The sequence below is a fragment of the Salmo salar genome, chromosome ssa16, assembly GCF_905237065.1.
Source record: "Salmo salar chromosome ssa16, Ssal_v3.1, whole genome shotgun sequence".
Lineage (NCBI taxonomy): Eukaryota > Metazoa > Chordata > Actinopteri > Salmoniformes > Salmonidae > Salmo > Salmo salar.
Genome location: NC_059457.1, coordinates 30,367,367 through 30,395,332, shown reverse-complemented (window position 1 = coordinate 30,395,332; position 27,966 = coordinate 30,367,367). Strand labels below are relative to the sequence as shown.

At 39.8% G+C, this 27,966-nt stretch overlaps 1 protein-coding gene across 2 annotated transcripts; it reads right to left on the bottom strand.

The window, feature by feature from the left end:
• Window positions 1-37: 37 nt before the first annotated feature.
• On the bottom strand, window positions 38-27,961 carry chka (choline kinase alpha). Of its 2 annotated transcripts, XM_014149097.2 has the most exons (12): window positions 27,492-27,960; window positions 24,786-24,894; window positions 22,459-22,512; window positions 16,325-16,438; window positions 14,307-14,440; window positions 13,610-13,714; window positions 11,748-11,806; window positions 11,543-11,630; window positions 3,880-3,988; window positions 3,670-3,776; window positions 3,154-3,235; window positions 38-2,060 (listed from the first exon to the last, which is right to left on the bottom strand). In XM_014149097.2, exons 1-12 carry the CDS (start codon window positions 27,725-27,727, stop codon window positions 2,001-2,003), a joined length of 1,257 nt encoding a protein of 418 aa, XP_014004572.1. In that variant the 5' UTR covers window positions 27,728-27,960; the 3' UTR covers window positions 38-2,000. The 2 variants fall into 2 exon arrangements, with proteins under 2 accessions (XP_014004572.1, XP_045553107.1); XM_045697151.1 differs by lacking the exon at window positions 22,459-22,512 and having other exon boundaries at window positions 27,492-27,961.
• Window positions 27,962-27,966: the final 5 nt, after the last annotated feature.

The following is a 27,966-nucleotide window of genomic DNA, read 5'->3' as shown; positions in this document are numbered from 1 at the left end:
ATCCATAGTGAGACACTCACAAATGCAAGAATACACATTTTCTCTTTGCTGTAGTATTTATACAATGCAGTAGAAGGTACAGTAAATGTATGCACTTGCAATAGTGGTACATTTACAAAGCACTTAACCCTTACTATTTTATACAGTACATATTTTCTTATTTTAGAGTACTTGCATAGCTGTATAGCTAAGCAAGGCTAAATGTTTGCACAAAATAGCGTAGTTGGGATCCTTTCACAGCATAAACAAATTTCGACACTCAATTCAACTATCCATAAGTATACAATATACATTATCAACAATATTCAGTGTAATGTAGAGGAGCTCCTTCTTACCATGTTTGATAATCAATTACATGTACATTTTATTTGATCAATGTATTGGATGGCAAGACATGAAATACACCAAGGATGTACTCAGAAATTTGAATGTGACACTGTCAATTACATTTGAAAACAGTTGGATCAATTTTGGATCAAACTAATAATATAGCAGAGGTGTAAGGTATATACAAATATACACGTATACATGAGAATGGAATGTAGTTGATCACACAATACTATAGGAGGTGTGAAGAAAACAGGAGTGAAACATATTTCATAGGAAAGAGACAACTTTCTTATTATGAAAAATACTTATTCCATTTGAGGAAAAAAATAGAAAAAGTTTATCCTAAAAAATAAACTGGGTCAGGAAAGTGCCACTAACCTTGTCCCTAGGCTAACTGCGTCCAAGCACTGGGAAGAAGTGTCTGGTGAACGAAAAAAAGTGCCACTGACATTGTACATAACGATGACATTTCAAAGTGAAGGCTCATAATTGTCGTAATAACATTGTAACAAGATGAAATAAACATTTTTACATAAAACAAATATAATGATGAAATACAGAATACAAATTCATATATAAAACATCAATAATTATCACAGTTCGGTTATGAATTGGAAAAAAGTCAAGTAAATATTTCCAGTCCCCAAACATATTCTAAAGATATCATTAGAAACATTCAAAACCTCTACATGAGGATTTTTGTAACACCTTGCTAACAGTTCTTCTCACAACTTCATCTACAACTGCTTAACCCAGCTGAATAACACAGTAAGCATATATTTTGTTTGTCTGTTTAAGTTAAAGCTAATAGCTTTGCTGCTTGGTATTTCCTTACCAATGTATTATCCAACGTGTTCATTATGAATATATCTGTTTAAATATCATCACTGGTTCAATGACATATTCAGAGCGGAAACCATTTCTGGGGACTGTGTAAAGTAAGAGTAAGTACAGAGTAGAGTTGTGAGGATACCATTACTGTGTTTCAGATCACATTTTGCACATTATATTCACAGTACTGCAGGTGGAAAAAAATGCTGTGGGGCAGAGATGCTCCCATCTCATTGGCGTTTCTAGATATTTCCATATACAAGTCATTTTAGAGGAATTTCAGTTGATAAAGAATGGAGGAAAACTGAGCATGGATGCAAAGAACCAAACATAATCAATTAAAGTTGAGACACTGAGTCAACATGGCCATTTGGCTTATCATGGTTGGGTCACAGATTACTGGCTTTTCAATTAGCAAGGGTCATTGAGACTTCCTTTCTTTTCCACTATCCCAGTACATATCCAAAACAGTAATATACTTCCCAGAGATGTAACTCAGACCTCCTTTCAGAATGAAGATTTTTATCCCGTCTTAATCTTTCTGATATTTTGTTGAAAAGACAAGCCAAGAACCATCTTGGGCCTGCGAGCATGTGTAATATTAGGAGCTTAATATTGTGTAAACACTGAGCAGCAATGCATGGGGCATAATTCAACACCAAACCAGATATTCATGGTTTCACTTTGGTCCATGCGATAACAACTGTAGTGAGCATTTCATTCCCAAAGCAGGGGGTCCCCATTAAGCCTGGTCCTACACCATGTCTGCATTCATTTCAGTTAAAGCACTATTAATCCATTTATCTTCGACCTCCTTGTTACTATATGTGGTCCCTCACTTAGACACCCAGGCTCCGCTTCTGCTCAAAGTATGCATCAAACCTGGCCATGGCATACTCCTGTGGACAGACAGAGGAAAGAAAAATATTGGAACATTTGCACAGAATGGATTTCAGACAATAGGTAAAGAGAAAGAAAAGGTATATATACTGTATATATTTCAGCATTGAAAGGAAATATAACAGCGATAATCATTCTCAGACACATTCCCTGTGGTTCTCAGTTATCAGGATGCCCTGACTATGGAAAATACATGTGTATAGTTTCAGAGTAGTCTGTGAGACCAAACATGGCAAGGAACACACTGGCCTTAGAATCTTAATTTGACCAGTATTGTCATAGCAAAATAAGCCTGCAGCAACAGGATAAGAACGTTTAGTCCATAATGTGGCACGATTTGTGGTTAGGCTATTAGCTGGACAATAGTAGGATATATGAAAAGTGCAATACTGTTAGTGCAGGTTTTCAGTGAATGTATGTAGTTCATGAAGCTCATCTAAATATCCTGTATTACAGATGTAGGATTTTAATTTGAGACAGTTTGCTACAGCAGGCAAATACTTCTGGAGCAACAGGAAATGATTATGTGGATTATAATTATTGGAATTTTTTTGTAGGGGTTGATACATTTATTATTAGGACAAATAAAGTCTGACATTCCTTTTAAACCTCAAATACACAACACATTTGCCTTTCCTGCTGTGCTGGGAAATTCTCAGCAACAAAGGAGTGATCAAATTAAGATTCTACATCTGTATATAACATACCCCACTGGGAAAAACTGTTTGAATCAATGTTGTTACCATGTCACGTCAACAAAAACATTTCAATGTGATAATGTCGAATCAACGTGGAAAACTGATTGGATTTAAAAAAAAGTAATCAACGTAAGGGAACATAGTCTTTCTTTCACCCAACGTTTTAACTAAATCCAATGACATTGTGACATTTTTTGTTGATTTCACCTTGAATTCACGTTAGTTGACAACTCAACCAAATGTAAATCAAAACTAAACATTGAACTAACGTCTGTGCCCTGTGGGACAATTCTCATTTATTTATATTTTGTTTGAGGGAGAATGGCTGTTTTGTTTATATCACAAATACAAATGCTAAAAACAAAAGCATGACAACCAGATAATGGACACCTACCATGTACCCAAACTCAATGGTGGAGATTCTCGCCTGGATCATCGACCACAGACCCCAGAAGAAGTGCGAAGCCAGAGCAAACCTGTGTAATTACCAACAGACAAATGTTTCAATAAAACCGTGGACGAGCACAATGACAGTATGGTCCATTAAACATACAGTTGGGTGAACTGAGCACAGCAACAGCCACATGGAAATATGCTATTTCATCACTACTGGACTGATTCCAGGGTTTTATTTCCCAGGGAGCATTTTACAGTAACCAAGAGGCCCAGTCTTAGGGGTTCATTATTGTTATGATTTACTGCTGCTCTCTCAATAAGTACTAAACCACGGGTATCCTCAGATTTGTAAAAAACAAAAAAACAACCACTAACTCAACTTGTCCTCATATGTCCTGTGTGCTTCAGTTGGTAGAGCATAGTGCTTGTAATGCTAGGGTTGTAGGTTTGATTCTCATGTGGGACCAGAACAAAAAATAATGACTCATGAGGTGTAAATACTTGGGGCCCTTACCTGTTGACTTCCACAAACAGCTCCTCTTTGAGTTTCATCTGATCTTCAGTGCTCAGATTCTGAAATCCCTGGTCAGTCTCTGACAGGTAGCTTCCAATGAAATGCAGCTGCAAAGAGAAACATCACAAGGTTATTAGATGGCTTTTGCCTAAAAAGCCACTCATTCAGATTCAGAGGACAAAAAGCCTTCATTTTGTCATCCTTACTCACCTGTTGGGCTTTAGTGGGATAATTCTTTGAGTTGACATGGAAAAATGGGAACTTGTCATTTGTGTAATCATACATCCATTCACAGAAGTGGTTTCCTATGTCGAATCCCCTGAAAGCACAAAATATGGAGAGAAAAAAATAACATTAACAATGATATCACATTGGCCACGTCAGCAGTCCCGTCTGTAACACCAGATATTCTATACGCTTATTTTCACTACAAAGGCTGGTGCGGAAAGCCCACAGGGTCGGATTAACAAATCATAGGCCCAGGGGCTTTGGTTTTTTATTATTCAGTTACACAACCAAGGCAGGGCCCCCCAGTTACCCACGTGGGCCCCCTACCTCCTCTCCTCCACCATCTGATGATTAGTATAGCAGAAGTAGGCTATCTACACTCATTGATAGTGGGTTCCTGTGGTTGGAGGTTGCAGTAAAAAAAAAAAAAAAAATCGCTGCATCAAGGGCCCCCCTAGGTATTGGGCCCCAGGGCGTCAGCCCCTGTATTAATCAGGCCCTGACAGCCCCGTACATCACTGGTACTCCCTGTATATACAGTGCCTTCAGAAAGTATTCAGACCCATTTACTTTTTCCACATTTTGTTACGTTACAGCCTTATTCTAAAATCGATTCAATAAAACAATTTCCACAATCTACACACAATACCCCATAAGGACGAAGCAAAAACTGGTTTAGAATTTTTTTGCACATTTGTTAAAAACGAAAAACAGAAATACCTTATTTACATAAGTATTCAGACCCTTTGCTATGAGACTCGAAATTGAGCTCAGATTCCATTGATCATCCTTGAGATGTTTCTTCAACTTGGGATCCACCTGTGGTAAATTCAATTGATTGGACATCATTTGGAAAGGCACATACCTGTCAATATAAGGTCCCACAGTTGACAGTGCACATCAGAGTAAAAACCAAGCCATGAGGTCGAAGGAACTGTCCGTAGAGCTCAGAGACAGGACTGTGTCGAGGAACAGATCTGGGAAAGAGTACCAAAACATTTCTGCAGCATTGAAGGTCCCCAAGAACACAGTGGTTTCCATCATTCTTAAATTTAAGAAGTTTGTAAACACCAAGTCTCTTCCTAGAGCTGGCCGACCCAGCAAAACTCGGCAATCGTGGGAGAAGGGCCTTGGTCAGAGATTCCGATGGTCACTCTGACAGAGCTCTAGAGTTCCTCTGTGGAGATGGGAGAAGGACAACCATCTCTGCAGCACTACACCAATTAGGCCTTTATGGCAGAGTGGCCAGACGGAAGCCACTCCTCAGTAAAAGGCACATGACAGCCCGCTTGGAGTTTACCAAAAGACACCTAAAGAATCTCAGACCATGAGAAACAAGATTCTCTTGTCTGATGAAACCAAGATTGAACTATTTTGCCTGAATGCCAAGGGTCACGTCTGGAGGAAACCTGACACCATCCCTACGGTGAAGCATGGTGGTGGCAGCATCATGCTGTGGGATGTTTTTCAGCGGCAGGGACTGGACATCTAGTCAGGATCGAAGAAAAGATTAACAGAGCAAAGTAGAGAGAGAGATCCTTGATGAAAACCTGCTCCAGAGCACTCAGGACTTCAGACTGAGGTGAAGGTTCACCTTCTAACAGACAACGACCCTAAGCAAACAGCCAAGACAACGCAGGAGTGGCTTCGGGACAAGTCTCTAAATGTCCTTGAGTGGCCCAGCTAGAGCCCAGACTTGAACTCGATCGAACATGTGAAAATAGCTATGCAGTGACGCTCCCCATCCAACCTGACAGAGCTTGAGAGGATCTACAGAAAGTAATGGGAGAAACTCTTCCAAATACAGGTGTGCCAAGCTTGTAGCGTCATTCCAAAGAAGACTTGAGGCTGTAATCGCAGCCGAAGGTGCTTCAATAAAGTACTGAGAAAAGTGTCTGAATACTTGCGTAAATGTGATTCATCAGGTTTTTTTATTTATATAAATTTGCGAAAATGTCTAAAAACTAGTTTTTTGTATTATTATTATTTTTATTTACCTTTATTTAACTAGTCAAATCAAACGGCCTCCGACGGGGACGGGGCTGTGATTAAAAATAAAAATAAAATACAAATATAGGACAAAACACATATCACAACAAGAGAGACACCACAGATGATCACAGATGACAGAGATGGTCGCCTCGCTTCAAGTCCTTAGGAAACTATGCAGGAATTCGTTTTTTTATGTATTATTTCTTACATTGTTAGGCCATAAAAGTCTTAAGTGTTATTACATTCAGCTGGGATGAACTATTGGATATACAGTTGAAGTCGGAAGTTTATACACACCTTAGCCAAATACATTTAAACTCAGTTTTGCACAATTCCTGACATTTAATCCTAGTAAAAATTCCCTGTCTTAGGTCAGTTAGGATCACCACTTTATTTTAAGAATGTGAAATGTCAGAATAATAGTAGAGAGAATTATTTATTTCAGCTTTTATTTCTTTCATCACATTCCTAGTGGGTCAGAAGTTAATATACACTCAATTAGTATTTGGTAGCATTGCCTTTAAATTGTTTAACTTGGGTCAAACGTTTCTGGTAGCCTTCCACAAGCTTCCCACAATAAGTTGGGTGAAGTTTGGCCCATTCCTCCTGACAGAGCTGGTGTAACTGAGTCAGGTTTGTAGGCCTCCTTGCTCGCACACACTTTTTCAGTTCTGCCCACAAATGTTCTACAGGATTGAAGTCAGGGCTTTGTGATGGCCACTCCAATACCTTGACTTTGTTGTCCTTAAGCCATTTTTCCACAACTTTGGAAGTATGCTTGGGGTCATTGTCCATTTGGAAGACCCATTTGCGACCAAGCTTTAACTTCCTGACTGATGTCTTGAGATGTTGCTTCAATATATCCACATAATTTCCCTGCCTCATGATGCCATCTATTTAGTGAAGTACACCAGTCCCTCCTACAGCAAAGCACCCCCACAACATGATGCTGCCACCCCCGTGCTTCACGGTTGGGATGGTGTTCTTCGGCTTGTAAGCCTCCCCCTTTTCCCTCCAAACATAACAATGGTCATTATGGCCAAACAGTCCTATTCTTGTTTCATTTGACCAGAGGACATTTCTCCAAAAAGTACGATCTTTGTCCCCATGTGCAGTTGCAAACCATAGTCTGGCTTTTTTATGGCGGTTTTGGAGCACTGGCTTCTTCCTTTGCTGAGCGACCTTTCAGGTTATGTCGATATAGGACTTGTTTTACTGTGGATATAAATACTTTTGTACTTGTTTCCTCCAGCATCTTCATTATGTCCTTTGCTGTTGTTCTGGGATTGATTTGCACTTTTCGCACTAAAGTACGTTCATCTCCGGGAGACAGAACGCGTCTCCTTCCTGAGCGGTATGACGGCTGTGTGGTCCCATGGTGTTTATACTTGCGTACTATTGTTTGTACAGATGAACATGGTACCTTCAGGCGTTTGGAAATTGCTCCCAAGGATGAACTAGACTTGTGGAGGTCTAAAAGAAAATTCTGAGGTCTTGGCTGATTTCTTTTGATTTTGCCATGATGACAAGCAAAGAGGCACTGAGTTTGAAGGTAGGCCTTGAAATACATCCACAGGTACACCTCCAATTGACTCAAATGATGTCAATTAGCCTATCAGAAGCTTCTAAAGCCATGACATCATTTTCTGGAATTTTCCAAGCTGTTCAAAGGCACAGTCAACTTAGTGTATGTAAACTTCTGACCCACTGGAATTGTGATACAGTGAATTATAAGTGAAATAATCTGTCTGTAAACAATTGTTGGAAAAATGCCTTGTGTCATGCACAAAGTAGATGTCCTAACCGACTTGCCAAAACTATAGTATGTTAACAAGAAATTTGTGGAGTGGTTGAAAAACAAGTTTTAATGAGTCCAACCTAAGTGTATGTAAACTTCCGACTTCAACTGTAAGAGCGACGTCAACTTACCAACATTACGACCTGGAATATGACTTTTCTGAAGCGGATCCTTTGTTCAGACCTCCACCCTGGACATTGTATCTAATCCCAAAACAACGTCCCAAAACAACGTCGTCACTGCAGGAGAGGCAGTGGCCTCCTGGTCAGACTTAGAAGGTGAACACACCACCCACCGCTTCCGAGCATTTTAGTCACCAATGTCCAGGCTCTAGACAACATTGTGGACGAAATTAGGGCACAAGTTGCCTTCCAGAGAGACATCTGAGATTGTAACATTCTCTGTTTCACGGAAACATGGCTCACTCGGAATATATGTTGTCAGAGTCGGTACAGCCACCGGGTTTCTTCAAGCGTCGCACCGACAGAAACAAACATCTCTCTGGTAAGAAGAAGGGCGGGGATGTGTGCCTGATGATTAATGACTCATGGTGTAACAATAATAACATACAGGAACTCAAGTCATTTTGTTCACCTGATCTAGAATTCCTTACAATCAAATGCCGACCGCATTATCTCCCAAGAGAATTCTCTTTGATTATAATCACAGCCGTTAGTACGACATTTAAATGTGTTAACCCTCACAAGCCTGGTGGCCCAGACGCCATCCCTAGCCGCGTCCTCACAGCATGCGCAGACCAGCTGGCTGGGGTGTTTACGGACATTTTCAATCGCTCCCTATCCCAGTCTGCTGTCCCCACATGCTTCAAGATGGCCACCATTGTTCCTGTACCCAAAAAGGCAAAGATAACTGAACTAAATGACTATCGCCCCGTAGCACTCACTTCTGTCATCATGAAGTGTTTTGAGACTAGTCAAGGATCAAATCACCTCCCCCTTACCTGCCACTCTAGACCCACTCCAATTTGCATACCGCCCCAACAGGTCCACAGACGATGCAATTGCCATCACACTGCACAATCCCATCTGGACAAGAGGAATACCTATGTAAGAATGCTGTTCATTGACTACAGCTCAGCATTCAACACCATAGTACCCTCCAAGCTCATCATTAAGCTTAATAAGGCCCTGGGTCTCAACCCCGCCCTGTGCAATTGGGTCCTGGACCTTCTGACGGGCCGCCCCCAGGTGGTGAAGGTAGGAAACAACATCTCCACTTCGCCGATCCTCAACACTGGGGCCCCACAAGGGTGCGTGCTCAGCCCCTTCCTGTACTCCCTGTTCACCCATGACTGTGTGGCCATGCACGCCTCCAACACAATCATCAAGTTTGCAGACGACACAACAGTAGTGGGCTTGATTACCAACAACGACAAGACAGCCTACAGGGAGGAGGTGAGGGCACTCGGAGTATGGTGTCAGGAAAATAACCTCTCACTCAACGTCAACAAAACAAAGGAGATGATCGTGGACTTCAGGAAACAGCAGAGGGAGCACCCCCCATCCACATTGACGGGACAGTAGTGGAGAAGGTGGAAAGTTTTCAGTTCCTCAGCGTACACATCACAAACAAACGTGCTGTTGTCCCTCTTCAACCTCAGGAGGCTGAAGAAATTTGGCTTGTCACCTAAAACTCTCAAACTTTTACAGATGCACAATCGAAAGCATCCTGTCGGATTGTATCACTGGTACGGCAACTGCACACCCTCAACCGCAAGGCTCTCCAGAGGGTAGTGCGGTCTGCACAACGCATCACCGGGGGCAAACTACCTTCCCTCCAGGACACCTACAGCACCCAATGTCACAGGAAGGCCAAAAAGATAATCAAGGACAACAACCACCCGAGCCACTGCCTGTTCACCCCGCCATCATCCAGAAGGCGAGATCAGTACAGGTGCAAAAAAACAGCTTCTATCTCAAGGCCATCAGACTGTTAAACAGCCATCACTAACATAGAGAGGCTGCTGCCAACATACAGACCCAAATCACTGGCCACTTTAATAAATGGATTTAATAAAGGTATCACTAGTCACTTTAAGTAATGCTACTTTAATAATGTTTACATATCCTACATCACTCATCTCATATGTATATACTGTATTTCATACCATCTATTGCATCTTGCCTATGCCGCACGGCCATCGCTCATCCATATATTAAATATTTATATGTATATGTTTATATGTTATATCTTATTCCATCCTTTTACACTTGTGTGTGTGTAAGCTAGTTGTGAATTTGTTAGATTACTTGTTAGATATTACTGCACTGTCAGAACTAGAACCACAAGCATTTCGCTACACTCGCATTAACATCTGCTAACCATGTGTATGTGACCAATAAAATTTGATTTGACTTAAGATATCAACATAGCATGGCAGCAACACATGAAAACTCAGCATGGTAGCAAGACAACATGACAACAACATGATAGCAACACAGATTGATGAGGGGAAAAAAAACAATTTAATAAATTTTAGAATAAGGCTGAAGCCTAACAATGTGGAAAGGGGTCTGAATACTTTCTGAAGGCACTGTAGCTTCATTCTTATGTTTTATTTCTATTGTGTTTTTATTTTCTTCTTCTGCATTGTTGAGAAGGACTTGTAAAGAAAGCATTTCATTGTATGGTCTACACTTGTTGTATTCAGCCCCTGTGACAAATACAATTTGATTTGACTGACATTGTATTGCCACATCTATTCAGGATTATGATTCCTTGGGCTCTTTCCTTGCTTGCCCAATTGAAAACTAGACCTACAGTAAAAAGTTCCCATAGCAAAGGAAGAGATGTTCTCACAAAGGGAGTGAAAATAGGTAGCTCTTTGCGAAGGGAATCACAGTTGCTGTGGAAACCAGACAAAAGGAACAACTTGGAGGCTAAACTCCATTCCAACCTTTCTCTATCCGTGGCTGTGGCAATATGGGTCAGTGTTGAAAACCTGTACAGTTCAAGCCCTTTCAAGCGAGCCACACTAGCTGCAAATGAACCCGACTTGGAAGAAAAACAGTGGGAAAACAAACAAAATGTGAGTCTAATATGGGCCTCCTTGGACTGTTGTCATTGCGTACAGATGTCCATTAGACTTAATCATTTTTTATTATGAGCACTCAGCTTCCAAAACATGATCTATGTTTTACCATAGACCCCCATTCAATCAAAACTTTGGGGAGGACACAGGAGATCCCAGTGAAACCTGATCCGGCTTGAGAATGAGGAGCACGTGTGGTGACGTACAATGACCATGAGAGAGCCTGAGGGTCAGGACGGCGGGGGTGGGCTGTTTTGACGGTACTACCTTAGCTGTGAGCCAAGGCCAACAACAGTGAAGGTCCTTTCCGAGAAATGGGGCACTCATGAATTCCACACTTTACAAAAAAAAAACTCAATACTAAGCGGTACAGGAAAAACTACAGTAGGAGACTGGATGGATTGTTTGGTCGGTCTGGCTGGCTTGTTTACATGATGAAATAAGACTCAGAAACCCAGATGTTTTGGATCACAAATATGTGCGGCTACGTTCTTGTTTTAAATGATAAATACAAACTACCTGGGTAAATTCCTTACATCCCTCTCTGTGTTACAGCAGACATTAAATAAGATTTACATTCTGCAGAGAAAGTGTCACCTTGGACAGACAGTGTGGCCAATGTTTACTGCTCGATCTAGCTCCTTTTCTGAGGAATGTGCCTCAGCTCTCAGAAACCCAAAGAAATGCTGTACATTTTGTACATTCAGTATACATGTTTTGTCTTTGACTCAGAAGTAAAGGGGGTGATTACAGTAACAAAGGGGATGATTACAGTATGCACTAGGGCCTGAGCATGAACAGACCTGTAGTTATAACTGCTGTATTCAAAGTCAATCAGCATGAGCTTCTGTCCGTCAGAGCCCTCACGACCACTGAGGAGCAGGACATTTCCTAAAGGATGACAGAATAATTATTACACCACACACATGCACACAGTACAATACCTTGTATTTAAAATATTATCTTCACTAGCTTTACACAAAGCAATACTATGCCTAAGATCCTTACCCTCTTGACAGTCATTGTGGCAGAAAACAACAGGGGAGTGAGTGGAGTCCAGCAAAGATCTACAAAGAAAAACAAGCCATATTTCAGCAGGTAATAAGCAGGAGTTAGAAAGCATTCGGAAAAGTATTCAGACCCATTGACTTTTTACACATTTTGTTACGTTACAGCCTTATTCTAAAATGAATTAAATAGTTTTTTCCCCCTCATCAATTTACACACAATACCCCATAATGTCAAAGAGAAAACTGTTTTTTAGGTATGAAATGTCACCTTTACATAAGTATTCAGACCCTTTACTCAGTACTTTGTTGAAGTACCTTTGGCAGAAATTACAGCCTAGAGTCTTCTTGGGTATGACGCTACAAGCTTGGCACACCTGTATTTGGGGAGTTTCTCCCATTCTTCTCTGCAGATCCTCTCAAGCTCTGTCAGGTTGGATGGGAAGCGTCGCTGCATAGCTATTTTCAGGTCTCTCCAGAGATTGGGTTCAAATCCGAGCTTTCGCTGGGCCACTCAAGGACATTCAGAGACTTGTCCCGAAGCCAATCCTGCATTGTCTTGACTGTGTGCTTAGGGTTGTTGTCCTGTTGGAAGGTGAACCTTTGCCCCAGTCTGAGGTCCTGAGCACTCTGGAGCAGGTATTTTGTCAAGGATCTCTCTCAGTACTTTGCTCCGTTCATCTTTCCCTAGATCCTGACTAGTCTCACAGTTTCTGCCGCAGAAAAACCTCCCCACAGCATGATGGTGGCATCACCATGCCTCAACGTAGTTTCCTCCAGACATGACCCTTGGCATTCAGGCAAAATAGTTCAATCTTGGTCAGTCCAGAGAATCTTGTTTCTCATGGTCTGAGAGTCCTTTAGGTGCCTTTTGGCAAACTCCAAGCGGGCTGTCGTGTGCCTTTTACTGAGGAGTGGCTTCCGTCTGGCCACTCTACCATAAAGGCCTGATTGGTGGAGTGCTGCAGAGATGGTTGTCCTTCTGGAAGGTTCTCCCATCTCCACAGAGGAACTCTGGAGCTCTGTCAGAGTGACCATCAGATTCTTAGTCACCTCCCTGACCAAGGCCCTTCTCCCCCAATTGCTCAGTTTGGCCGGGCGGCCAGCTCTAGGAAGAGTCTTGGTGGTTCCAAACGTCTTCCATTTAATAATGATGGAGGCTACTGTGTTATTTGGGACCTTCAGTGCTGCAGAACATGTTTGGTACCCTTCCCCAGATCTGTGCCTCGATACAATCCTGTCTGAGCTCTACGGACAATTCCTTCGACCTCATGGCTTGGATTTTTTGCTCTGACATGCACTGTCAACTGTGGGACCTTAGACAGGTGTGTTCCTTTCCAAATCATGTCCAATCAATTGAATTTACTACAGGTTGACTCCAATGAAATCGTAGAAACATTTCAAGGATGATCAATGGAAACAGGAAACAGTATTTTTAATACATTTGCTGACATTTCTAAAAACCTATTTTCGCTTTGTCATTATGGGGTATTTTGTATAGATTTATGAGGGGGAAAAATTATGTAATGCATTTGAGAATAACGCTGTAACGTAACAAAATGTGGAAAAGGTCAAGGGGTCTGAATACTTTTCCGAATGCACTGTATACGTCCACTAATTCACTGTTTACCCCCCAAAAAACAGAATGCCAAATTCCAGCACATATTTCAACCACTCAGACAACAGTCTTTGTATGTAATTATTGGCTTATTGTTGTTGACTGGATTCCACACAAATTTATTGGAAAACACCACGTGACTATTACATAACTGAATTACTGCATATACATATAATCATGTCTGTTCCTGTGTGCTTAGTCTAAAAGGTGTTATGTACGTGATTCAGGAACCAGGGTGGCCTTACTTGAGACTCTCCATCTCCTGGGGCAGATTACAGCTCCTCAGACGGGCAAACTTCCGAATGTGGGACTCCCTGGTGAAGGTTAGTCTCATCACCTGGTTCAGGTACCTGTGGATAGGGGAAACATCAGGACAGTCAGGGTAGGTATGGGATACAAGAGGTTGTAGAGTTTAAAGATAAGAGAGATATCACTCTTTTATCACAGCGATGATGATAATGCACTTCTTGTCTATACCCGTACAAATGACGCATTATTTGTGAGGACAAGCAACTTTTTCTCTGTGATTTCCTTGAAACTATCCTTAGACCACGAAGCAGGTCAACAAGTCAATATTTCACTCCGATAAGCTAATCCTTTAAACAATGTATATGCCCTGTTTTAACTGTAAGCAAATACTGTAAGTCAATTCACTAGGCCATTCATAAAACACATAATCAAAAGGAAGGCAAAGAACATTCACCAAGACTGTTATTGGCGTGTTGTTTTATTCTACAAATACTTCAGGAAACATACTTTGGCTCTCTGTTATTCTCAAACCAGGTGATTTGAGGATTGACCAGCAAAAGCAAACTAGCAACCATTTTGTAAGAGGAGATATGTGTGATAGCTAATGTTTGTTTGGAGCTTTCAGTGAGGTCAGGTTAGGCAAAGAGGGTTTACAGTTTCTATTGGAAATTGCATTATAAGAGACCAACTCACTTGTCGATAGTTCCAAACAGCCATTTGGGCTCCTTGTTGAAAGGCATCCTCATACCATGGAACTTGGCCATCTTCTCAGCTATTTCAGCAGATATGCTTGGCATGCTCAGCTCATCTGTGTCCAATTTGCGACTCTATTAACACAAAGAGATCAAGGAAGGCAGGTCTTCAAGTCTTCGCTGAATACAGCTTGTCTTAAATCCCATCAAGCTGACAACTTTTTATGCAACAATAAACAGAGACAACATTATCAACTGCTGACAGGGTTGTCAAAAAGAATGGAGGGTATAACCAGCTCCATTGCCTTCTTCCCTCCACTCTGGCCACTGTCAACACTAACAGTTTAAGATCTTATCACAGCAGAAGCTGCTTAAAGACCATTTGCTTGACCTCTGTGGTTTATTGGTCTCTGAGGACTTTAAGTGGATAACTAAAACATCTTTACTGCTGTTCTAAAAAATGTATTAAGATATACAGTACAGGTCAAAAGTTTGAATACGCCTACTCATTCAAGGGTTTTTCTTTATTTTTCACTATTTTCTACATTCTACATTGCCAGCAGCATACTACCCTGCATACCACTGCTGGCTTTTTTCTGAAGCTAAGCAGGGTTGGTCCCTGGATGGGAGACCAGATGCTGCTGGAAGTGGTGTTGGATGGCCAGTAGGAGGCACCCTTTCCGCTGGTCTAAAAAAAAAATATCCCAATGCCCCAGGGCAGTGATTTGGGACATTGCCCTATATAGGGTGCAGATGGGATGTTAAATGGGTGTCCTGACTCTCAGTGGTCACTAAAGATCCCATTGTAAGAGTAGGGGTTTTAACCCTGGTGTCCTGGCTAAATTCCCAATCTGGCCCTCATATGGTCACCTAATCATCCCCAGCTTACAATTGGCTCATTCTTTCCCATGTAACTATTCCCCAGGTTGTTGCTGTAAATGAGAATGTGTTCTCAGTCAACTTACCTGGTAAAATAAGGGATAAATAGTGAAGACATCATTCTGTCAACCAGCTTCACGATGTAACCACCTGGAACACTTTTTTTGGTTACTACATGATTCCATATGTGTTATTTAATAGTTTTGATGTCTTCACTGTTATTCTACAATGTAAAATAAAGAAAAACTTGTAATGAGTAGGTGTGTCTAAACTTTTGATTGGTACTGTACATCATACAAGCAAAACTAGTGATTCAGATAGAACATGACTATACTCATGGTCTGTACCTATTTCAATTGATTAAATTGTCTAGCCTAAGGTGTGGGTTGAATTTTGCGAGAGAACTCTCGTTTGGTCAATGCCTGGGCAACATGGGCATGGATTCAATTTACTTATCACTTCAAGCTATTTTTTGCCACTTTAAAAAGGGGAGATATTTAGTATGGTTAAGGTAGCAGGTAGCCTAGCAGTTAAGAGCGTTGGTCCAGTAACCGAAAGGTCGCTGGCTCAAATCCGGCTAAGTGAAAAATCTGTCAATGTTCCCTTGAGCAAGGCACTCAACCCTAATTGCTCCTGTAAGTTGCTCTGGATAAGAGTGTCTGCTAAATTACTAAAATGTCAAATGTAAATGTATTCCCTTTGTACATACTGTAAATTAAACACACATCACAGACCCTACAGTTTTCCTATCTTAATTTGAACAATTTCTCACAGTAGGAAAATAATCCTACAGGAATTGTGGATAATAATTAATGTATAAAATTAAAGTATAATCAATACACTCTATGGATTATAATTAATGGTTGATACAGGTTGATACATTTTTTGTTAGGGGAAATCAAGTCTGACATTTAAAGTGGAAATTACAAACTTTAGAAGACTTTTTAAACCTTGAATACACTACAAGTTTGCATTTACTGCGGCGTAGGAACATTTTCTGTGACAACAGAGTGATCAAATTAAGATAGTACACCTGTACACACATACGCGTACTCAGGCACGCACGCACGCACACACAGGCACACAGTCGTGAATATTTGTTTTCTCTATCAATGATTATCACTCCACAGAGTCACTTACAGGGACAAACTGCTCCAGTCTGCCCTGGGGGAAGATGCCATAGAGTTTGGGCCCAAGCTCCCGCTCTGCCAGAATGGCAAACATCACACTCTCCAGCACCATGGCCTCAGCACCCTGCAGACACATAGAACAGAAAGTTGTTAACTTCTCCTATTGAACTTCAGGATTGTCAGTCACTGTTGCCTTGCACAACCAACCTTAGAAATTATGAAGGAAAATGACTTAGTCATTGGTTGATGTTTTCATGGTAACCGGAAGAGAAGGCAATTAATAGGATAAGCTAAAAATGACTGCAGCCAACCTGTGGTCCAATGTTAGCTGTGATTTTTCATCAAGTGGGGGTTAGTAGGACAGAAACTCATTCAATTCTATAGGATTAAATGAGAACAGCTTAGACAGAGGAAGCTGATGATGAGGCACATGACCTTACATCACATGAAACAAGCTTAGGCTGTCTAGAAGAGATAGGATCATTTTTTCAGGGATCTAGCATTCACAATTCCTAAATCAATGATACACAGGTTCAGATATTTGAGTCATGGGAACTGTAAAATGGCTACCTCAAACAAATTACGTTCACAACTCTTGTCAGTGAATTGGCAGGTTTTTCATCCATCATGGTGGTAAGTTTAAAAGCAGATTTGGACCAGAAAGGGAAGAAGGGAGTTGCGTTCCACATGAGGAGAATAATAAAACAAGGGGCCAATTGTACTGAGAGAGGCAGGGCCTGCCAACAGCATCAATTAGTAATTGTGGCTGCTTAACCAAAGAAGATACCAGGGCTTTCAACTGTGGAGTAAAATGGTGGCAGGAGCAATTATCTGAGCCCAGAGCTCTAAAATAGCTAGAATTCAAAAGATAGGCCTATACAGTCTGAGACATTTTATTAGGAAAGTCTGTTAACTTACAGATAAATATATGTTGATACTTAAAAATAAAGGATTCTTATTATTGTATATTAATGTAGCTAAGTACATTAAAAAGAATTGCCATTGTTACACTTTATATACAGTACTATACAGTAGTAACCCTAATCGTAACCCATATAGCCTTGAGTACAATCCAAATACTGTGTAGCCGACAGGTGCATGGCCGCGGGAAAATGTTTTGGGGTGGAGGTGCTGTCAAGGGGTATTTTTCTCTGCTCATACAGGAGTAATAAAGGCCTAGTGCGCTAATTTGGTGGGAATTTTTATTTTATTTTATATATATTATTTTGTCTTTTTTTATATTTTATATTTTTTATATTTATATTTTGGGGGGATTTTGATTCATCAGCACCCCTACTTCCTGCGGCTATGAACAGGTGCCCTTATCGACTGTAACGGCTATGAGCTGGCAGTGGTCTGTGGACTCTGACCTTTGGGCAAGAAATTTGCTAAGTGTGCACTTCAAAGTGACTCAGCTCTTTCTGTCGGAAGCCAAATAGGAGGAAAACAAACTATAGTAGTGCTTTGCTAATGGCGTGTTGAATGCACTTTGGACTGACCTCATATGACTATAGACACAGGGAAAACATTATTAGTAAACAGGTTTGGGTAGGTTACTTTCTAAATGTAATCCGTTACAGTTACTAGTTACATGTCCAAAATTGTAATCAGTAACGTAACTTTTGGATTACCCAAACTCAGTAACGTACTCTGATTACATTCAGTTACTTTTATTGCAGGATAAATCAATGTTAAAGTTTACATAGCTGGCCTTTACTTTATGGGTTGGTTATGTAGGCTTCTTCTAATCCATCAATTTCTACTACATATAATAATATGTTTAAATTATATCTTTACATTAACAACCAAAGAATATCAGAATTCCAGTCATTCCAATAAATGTTATACCCCTTGATCTTCAAGAATAGGACTTGTAAATATGGAAGTATAGATTAGCCAAATTTATTTACCTGAACATAATCGCAAAACTAAGGACTTATCAGCCAGCCTTACTCTGTTGTTAATGATTTTGTTGTCATGGAGGACTGATTGAATTGAAAAATAAATTCTGTGCTCATGGAATGGCATGCTTTGAGCACTACTGAAAGTGCTATTTACATGTGAAAAATAAATGCCATATGCTGCATTTGCTATAGGCCTATTGTTTACCTTTTTGTTGGTGACACTTTGATATCTTGATAATATGCAGCTGTTTAATAAAGGGTCAAATCCAAAGATGAAAAAGAAACAATTACAAAACGGTCGCGCCGCCTATGTTTTGGTAAAAAGCTGAGGGATGGGCCTGGAGAAATGTAACCACTCTCAGATTAATAGACAGAGCTATGGATGCAAGGACTGACCATCCATGATATCAACATTATTGTTTTAACCATGTTGAGGCTATACAGTGTTTGTTTACGTTTACAATGTTTACAAATATTGGAGAAAAACAAGCTTATATTTTGGGTTCGCATGGAGTGTAACAGTTGAACTAAACTCATGAGGCATTTATAAATTATATTCTTCAAGAATCAATGGATATATATATATATATATATATATATATAATTTATGAATCCAAAAAATGGATGTAGCATCTACAGATTGCCCCTTTAAGTCTATCAAAAGTGTGCGAGTTTGAGCATGTATCCGTTAGACCTACGGATAATTTTTTTTTATCAGCATGAATTAGATTGAGCAAAAAAAGCTCCACTTTTCTTCCATATGCTTGGATCCGCACTATGCAGCTGTTGCAAGAGCACATTTTTCACTGGCTGTCCACTGGTTTCAAAAACAATTATTGATAGGCAGTTTAAACTTCTTGAATTCAACCATTATTTGGTTCAAATGTTTTGTTTTGATATTTTAACCTGAGTGTCGTGATCGCGTTTGGTGTAGGGGGACAAAATAAATGTATGCATGATGTTGGGTTCATGTAAGGCGCAAATAGCTAAATGAGAGAGCAGCAGTGGGATTCACATCAATGCGCTATGTAGATATCAATAATAAGTGATATCCGTATCGCCGTAGACTACACCACTGCTGTCATCCTTACCTCCAAACGTTTATTCAAGTTGGATAATCTTTGGATGCTGACCTGGATGCTGACCTCTCACCTTTGGAAGACAGCTTGAACTGAAGCCTACAAAAGCCTATTCCTGCTAATTTCCCGCGATCCATCAAACACATTTGGTGTGTCATCATAGTGGTCTCTGACTTGTGGTCAGACTCGCTCAGGTGGAACAAATTTAAATTTGTGCCTTTTATCAATGCTGATTTCAATGTCATTGAGAAAACAGAGAGGTGTCAACGATTTTTTTCCGCAAACATCCTTTCTGAATTTAAAAGTAATCCTCAAAGTAATCAACTAGTTTTTCAAAAGTGTCTGTAATTTGATTACAATATTTTTTCTGGTAACGTAACGGATTAGTTACAATTTTTTTGTAATCCCTTACATGTAACGGATTACATGTAATCCGTTACTCCTCAACACTGTAAGTAAATAATCACTGACAACATGGGGAACTTCTACAGTACTCATTTTTGAATGGCTTTCCCACTATTCAAAAGAGAGATATCATCTTTAGGTCTATCCACTGTGTGGATTTCATGCCATAAAACGGGTGAGACCATAGACAATTTGTACATATGAAGCCATAATGATCCTTATTGTGGCAGACCTATTAAAAACAACTAAGCCAATTTTAAACTCTGCAAGTATTCATATTCGACACATTCCCAGATGGGTTCTGCTCCGATGATATTACGCAACATATCTCTGTGGTGCTGATGGAGGCCAAATGGAAATCTGCTCAACCTGTTATCATAATCATCCTGACACACATTGTGGCCTTGCAGCCTGTATGTAGGTCTACATGTACAATGCATTTCCATGTCCATGAAATCACTCTAAAAGTGGGTCAGCAGTCCAAAAGCATTTATTTTACGACCTATTTCTATCACAACAGGTTGTTGAGCAAGGCTTTTCAAATTATTTTGGCAAAGTAGCCTACTTTTCAGGTTAATAATCAACAATGCTATCTATCATCCACATCCTGGTCTGTTGATGACCACTTTGTCGTGCAACTGTTCAGCACTCCATTCGTCCAACCTTCCTCATTATTGAAAAAAAGAAAAAGTGCTTTTTTTAATGGCTTACATTTTCCCTTGTTGCAACTCAATATGCAGTATGATTTGTCAATACATATTTGTTTAAATACATGATTACTACTAATCAGTGGTACAGAAAGTGATACAATGTGATGTCCCTTTCATCAGGATACTGAGGTCCACTGTGGGCTGTCCAGGTGTGAACACTACTATTCTGACTGCTAAATCACAATTCCTCAAAAACACTACTGTGGTCCACATTTCCTAATTAGGTGTGGTTGCTGAAAGTAAAGCACAACTTTAGAAACGGTTCATACTTATAATAATAATAAATAATAATAATTTAGCTGGAACCTCTAGTGCCAAAACCGTAAAAGCTACAAACACCAAAACAGCTTTAAAACGTCCAGACTACCATTGGTTAGTGTGCTTGAAAAAAACATTTTGATACTACTTATACTTTTCACACTGCAATGACATTTGCATAAATCCCAATGCTTTTCAATGGTCATAGACTTGAATGGTAAAAATGTTCACCGTAACTAGTGCAGACCGGTCTGAAATACTGTCTTTGGAAAATTACTTCCCTGTCAATAAATGTAGCTCTGACCTGAATGACCAAATCCTGCTGTCAGTGGCAGATTTACCATTAGGCAGAAGAGGCCAACTTCATCAAGGGGCCTTGTGAGCTGGGCATAATTGAACAAAATGATACTACTAATATATATATATATTTTTATAATTTATCCACTTGAGGGCCCCCCATGCTCCACTCGAGACATGTCATACTCTTTTTGTCCAGACAGCATCAAATACATGGGTTACATATAGTAAGACAGAGGGGCGCTGTTTCACTCGCTTGGATGCTTTCTCTGGGGAGATACAGTAGTTTCAGCCACTTACGAATTGAAGGAAAGTTGGCGGGTGCACAGGCCTCTGCCTGGGGCCTCCAAATCACTAAGTACGCCCCTGCCTGCTGTTTGCGCATGCAGATAACAAAACAGATAACAATAAGGAACTCAATCAGTAGTACTCATGGGTAATGAGTACCTTCAATGACTGAGAATAAGGTTAATCAATACGCCAACACCTTAGGAACTGCCCATTCAAACAATCATTGTTGACAAATGTGTGAATGATGAAACTCTTTAGTTTCAAAACGTCTCACCTTCTGTAATAAATGACACATAAATAGTTTCAATATTAGTTTGAAAGTTCATTTAAAAATATGGATGTTTATTACACAAATATTGCTATATAAATCACAGTGAGCTGAACTGACGTTAACAATAGGCACATCTATACAATGTATTAACATTAAGTTCAGTGCCACAGTACCATCCGATGGGTACCACTCGCCATCCCTCTACCCCCTTTGTGCCAGGGCTACAGTCACATGACCATGGCACAGCAGGTGCGGAGATTTTCCACTTGAAGCTACAGTTATGATGACATTACTGTAATTAGTCATCATGTGAAAGTGAGAGTCTATATTAAATTATACCACGTTGCCCTTAAATCGTATTTAAATAACCTTACAGGCAATATTGTTGTCCGTGTGAACCTAAATCATACTGTAATGAGAAAACAGCTACAAACATGCACACAGTTAAGAAGCAGTGAGGTCTATGAGGGGACAGACTGGCTAGCCAAGGTAAGATTAGCCTCTAATAGGATAAATCTATGTGAATCTCATGCAAAAGATACTAATGGCATAGCAATGACAGATGAGTGACATGAACACATTGGTCGGATTACCCTCTTTTTATCTTGCTATCATCAACTGACTAACACAGGTGACCTCCATCCAAAGTGGTGACTCAACATGGCTATTTCTTAACACGTTTTATACCATCCAGTTTGGAGAATGGTCTGGGATTGGCATTTTTCAAAGTGATCACTACGTCCATTGGCAATTACTAAAACCTTTCATGATAAACTATTCAGACTTATTTGATCACAGACTCCAGAAAATGAATACAAAAACACAATCTCCAGGCCAGAAAAATTAATCATTGTTATGGTGATTTTCACAATCAGATGGCAAATCTAACCAATAGCATGGCTAGATCACCTTTGCCATTAGTTACTTACTTGAAAGAGATTTTCTTTGTTTGACTGTCTGGGCTCCCCCTTATTACAGGACATCTATCAATGAAAGAAAAAGCAAGAAACTAACCATGAGTACATGTACATTTTCAAAAGACTCATCATGCTACAGCATCCTCACAAAGAGACAATGACAGAGTACAGTATAGTCCCCAAGTCCAACGGCCAAAAAGGCAATAGGAAAGCGCTCAGTGCCTTTTAACGACCGACTTGTTGAGATATTAAAGTCGTAGAAACAGAGAGACAAGCTCTATGAAAGGGATCTGTTATCTCCTGATCAAGGCAGATGGCATGAAGGTTAAGGTTTGGCTTCAACACCAGCAAGATCACTTACGGTATGCTCTGGCATAAAAGGTAGATATTGGCATGGTTGCCCTATCTATAAACTACCACTTTAAATATTTTCTCCTCTTTGGAAACCCAGTTACTCACGAATTTCGGAGTTATTAATCACATTAGGTATTTGATAAGACATTTATAATTCCTCTGTAGACATGGTCGAAACATTTATGAGGAAAATGTATTGCGTAATTTTCTGTAAAATGGGCACGTTACCTTGGTGAAGAACATAGTGTTGCTCTAGCAACAGGTGTGCTCATATTACACTGAGAACATTGGCAATAAAAGGTAACCACTGCCATTATCAATCAGAAAGAATCTCCTAAACTGCATGAGACCATAATAAATAGATATTAATATTCAATTCTATTCAATTCTTACAATAATCTTTGTTGCTTTACATCTCCTGGCTAATTCTACATGTTTAATTCATGATCTTTGTCCTCAGGTTCCAAATGGTGTATGACTTCTTATTAGAAATGTGGCATGTCTCATTGTATTTTCTATTCTACAGTGTTACTTAGTTTTACGCTAAAATGGTTTAGAGTTTTATGCTAAAATGGTTTTAGATCAGAGTTGTTGCTTTTGTCATTCCCATCGAACTAAATGAGAATGTCAGCCTGACAGACTCTTGACCTGGATTCTCTGGTCATCTGATTTTAGCCAGGAGGTTATCTTGGGGTTGCCCTAACTAGCCTCCCATCCTGTGATCTATGAGCAATGTAATGTGGACCCATTGACACGTCATCAGCAATGAAATGATATCCCCGTGTCATTTGGCAGTAGCTCATGACGCAAAAACTAAACTAGATTACGAAATTTCGTTACTACTAGTTGTTAGAATTACTGCGCAACACCTCACATTTGAATTTCTGTCAGGTGAGCTCCAATTTATTTATTGATTTGCAATGTGAGTTTTCTCATTTGTCTTTTTTTGTATTACTATGTTATTTGACAACCTTTTTCCAATATTAAAAGGATAGTAAAGGTCAACACACACCCCCCCACCCTCCATATCTTCACAAGTGCATCAATTCACAAGCTGCCTTCCATAACAATGTGGATGAACTTTGTTGTGGACAATACTGAGACTTCAGGGATCTCATACTCTACCGTGTATGGTATGGTGGAATCACCTGGAAACAAGTGTGCTCAAGGCACGCTCCTTTTGGAAGGCCTACGGCAAAGAACATATGCATGTACAGCCATGGGGGTACATCACACCACAACAGCAGAAACACACACACACACAAACACACGCACACACACACACAAGCAAGCGTACACACACACCAACACACATGTACACACGACTTGAGCCACCCATCATGTGGGTATTTGGCCGAGAGGGCATTTCAACAAGAAGATGTTTGAGGAAGAAAATATCTCCTTCCCCTACTGTCAAACCCCAAATTCCAGCAGCAAAGCCTAGACCCTGCTCATCTTTCTTAGAACCTATCAGGGAATACACGTAGGCTATGTCTTTTCCTAAACTTTTATATTATCACATTCTATTCTATTCTAAAACATGACCAGAAAATCAGGTTAAATCAAATTGAACTTTTCAAGGGTCCAAGATTGGGCATTTCGGTAGGCTACGTATTTAGCCTAAAGAACATTGATGGAATTTTTCAGATAAACTGAATAGATAATTCAAAGGACACACAACACATACAGTGGGGTCCGAAATGATTCACACCCTTAATAAAGATTATAAAAATGACCATATAAAATCTTTATAAAGGGCGTTCTTCAATCTTATAAAGGGTGTCAATAATTTTGAATTCCACTGTATATGGGTGCATTTCATTGAGACATGATAATGATCACCAGCTTGGTCAATGAACTTCAAACAAATGATACATTAAATGTATGTTTTATACACTGGACATTGTGTGACAAAAACATGTGTTTGGTAAGATATGACTGACTCACTCAACATTTCATTGTCTGTTTCTAGAGGTCATACACACCTGTAGAATAGCTCCATACAGGCGCAGGAGGACGTTACGGGGTTCATCAACTACACTGGTTTGGGTGTCGGGCAGGGCGCAGAGGAAGAGCTTGTTGCTGAGGCCACCCCTGTCACAACATTACAAAAAAACGAATGAAGTTCATAGAAGCGTCACATTCCCCCAGGTCAATGAATGTGGCGGGCTAAATAACATTTTTGTTCTAAGATAGAAAGCCCATAAATAATAAGTGATGCTTTAAAGGCCAAATACAGCCGTTTTTATATCTATATCAAATCATTTCTGGGTAACAATTAAGTACCGTACTGCAATAGATTTCCATTCAAATTGGCAAAAATACCTTTTTAGCTAAAACTATTTCTCAAGCAAGATTTCTGCTAGGACTGTCTGGGAGTGGTCTGAGTGGGGAGGGAAAAACTGAAAATGAGCTGTTATTTGCAGAGAGGTTTGGAACTCTCTTTGTTATTTGTCTATTAACCAATTTACCAAATGGTTATGTCACCATGGAAAACCGAAACTCCCACCAGCAACTATCAGGAAATAACACCTTTTTTTCTCACTCTTTAACAGTGTTAGTTTCAACAGCTGTTGTACAATATGATATAAAACAGGAATAACATCATTTTGACTGCACTGGGCCTTTAAAAACCAAAACACATAATACAATCCCATATAGGCAAAGGAAACGTTTTAATTTGAAATTACATTACTTAGGTTTATCACAGTATCATATTCATACCACTGGACACCATCATATGGAGGACCAAACATGCCATAATTATAAATAAATAAATACCTAAATAAATGCCCACACATAAATAGATAAATACATGGATGAATGAATGCACACATATAGATATATTTTTTTTTAAATGTGTCACACTTTCATTCATTAATTTTATTAATTTAGATTATATTTTCATATATTTATTTCTGTATTTCTTCCTCCAATATGATGATGAGGGGGTGTCAAGCAAATGTATGAATCTAGCAAACCATTGGTTAATCAATGTCACAGAGCGTTGCTCGTTTTCATTTGCCTGGGGTGAATTCAGTACAACAGAAATGTGTTCAACATTTAATTAAACAGAAACGATACTGTACTGAATGACCAGTTGAAAAATGGTGTGATTATGGTGGCCCAGAGGGCGATTGTATATGGTGTGTTGCACCAGGACTCTCTGTTATAACCTGAACTCTGGTGAAGTCGTCGGGCAACTTCCTCCAAAGAACTAATGGGTCCACCTCTGTACCCATTGTAACAGCTAGCTGACGCATGCCTAACGCATGCCTCTATAACCAGGGTCAGTGTGCTAGCTTAGCATATAGCGCTGCCTCCTTGAACTTTCCACGGACTGGGCTTGAACGAGGGTCCTATACCTCGCCAACACATGTGACTGCCAGCTTGACAATGTGTGAACCGATTGAGCTATACAATAGGTACCAATTGGATAGCTCCATCTGTGACATTTCAAGCTAGCTGTGGAGTGAGGACGAAGGCGTCTTCTGTATGAGGGAGCTTTGTTAAGATTCGTCTGAACATTAACATGTATCGCTTGCGGTACAGGTTTGGAAGCATAAGGACCTTATCTTTCATTTCACCAAGAAATCTTTTTTTTAAACACAAAAGGTTAAATTGGCACACCTTGATAGGGTTAGTGTTCCCACATGGTTATATCTTCATGTTACAGTACTTGTTTACTGAAAACAGATGGAAGACAAGAGGTTTACCACCTGTGATTATTAGATATCTAGCATTCTCCAAACACCTGCGTGTAAGTGTAACTAGGGAAGTGTAGTTTCCTCAGATGGAGGCACCAATATCTGTATGGATCTGTGCAAAACTGCTACAGTAAGTGTATCTTTTTTATTTGAAGGATTATTTCTCGCTGATGAAAGATAAGGGCCATATGTTCCAAAGCCATACTGCAAGCAATGATTATTGATGTTTTTAAATGTTAAAACACAGCGTCCGGATTGTAGTTCACATTAGGCAGTCGTGGGCAAAGCTAATGACTGAGAACTGTAAGGAGTTCACAAGAGCGTTACACCTCCACACAGAAAAGCAGGTAATCTGGAGAGGTGTTGTTTTCAGCAGCGTTAGCCAGCACTGCCAAGTCTCTGGCTACTGCTCGCCTGATTGCAGCCATCTTACTTGTCAGAAGAAGTGGGCTACTGTAGTTATCTGCCGGTTGAAAATCTCTCAAATGTGTGTAGTTTGATTGTTAACATTTCTGACCATCAGCCAGAAAAAAGCACCACACAGTGAAATTGATCAACCAATGGTGTGTTAGATACCACCCACAGATGTTTGATTGACACCCCCTCATTATCATATTGGAGGGAGAAATACCAAAATAAATACATTAATAAATATATAAATTAATACAATGAAAGTGTGAATAATTATATAACAGATTAATAAATACTTGAATACATACAGATATGTAGAGAAAAATGAATGCATTTTGGTCAGTATTTATGTATTTCCTTGCTCATTTATTTATGTGGATATATTTATCTATTTATGTGAGCATTTATTTATTTATTTATAATTATGGTTTAGCATAGCTTTTTCTCTCCCTAGTCATGATGGTGTGGAAGACCAAAACATTTGCAAACGCAGCAAATAACGCTTTCTCTGTGTAATGTATGAAAAATAAATATTGATAAGTAATGGTTAATGGGCTGAAAGATTATATTTACCTTATTAAGCTGATTTGAAAGTCCTCTTCTGTCACCGTTTTCCACGCACCGTGGAGAAATTCTTTGCACCATAAATATGCCTTGCGCTTCGTGTCCAGGTCGGGCTCATCCGGCCGGATGATGTCCTTGCATTCATCCTCAGTATCTGGCTGCACCTCAAGTGCGTTTTCAGTGATCAATAAACCCAACGACATAGAAGGGGAGGATGACACCCCGTTGATGAATTTCGTCTTCATGTTGTCTTAAAATTAATACTAAATAGCCTACAGTTTGAATTAATTAGATAAAAGGAATTGTAGAATCAGGCTTGCTTCGACAAAAAAATATTCAGATTTGATTTCAAGCAATGTGTCTTTAATCAATCTAGAAAATATGCGTCTCGGGTTTATTCAAACAGCAGAGTAGACAAGACCGTTAAGTGCCAAGGAGTGAATCGACTGAAGAAACACTGCTGGTTACACCAGTAAATAGGCTG

What these genes read in the sequence shown, in the direction of transcription:
- chka (XM_014149097.2), bottom strand. Translation starts at nt 27,727, where the DNA reads ATGAAGACGAAATTCATCAACGGGGTGTCATCCTCCCCTTCTATGTCG. An exon ending in TGTATGGAGCTATTCTACAG is followed by an intron (nt 22,513 to 24,785) that starts GTGTGTATGACC and finishes TTTCATTGATAG; the next exon opens with ATGTCCTGTAATAAGGGGGA. An exon ending in TACAGCAGTTATAACTACAG is followed by an intron (nt 3,989 to 11,542) that starts GTCTGTTCATGC and finishes TTGTGCTTTCAG; the next exon opens with GGGATTCGACATAGGAAACC.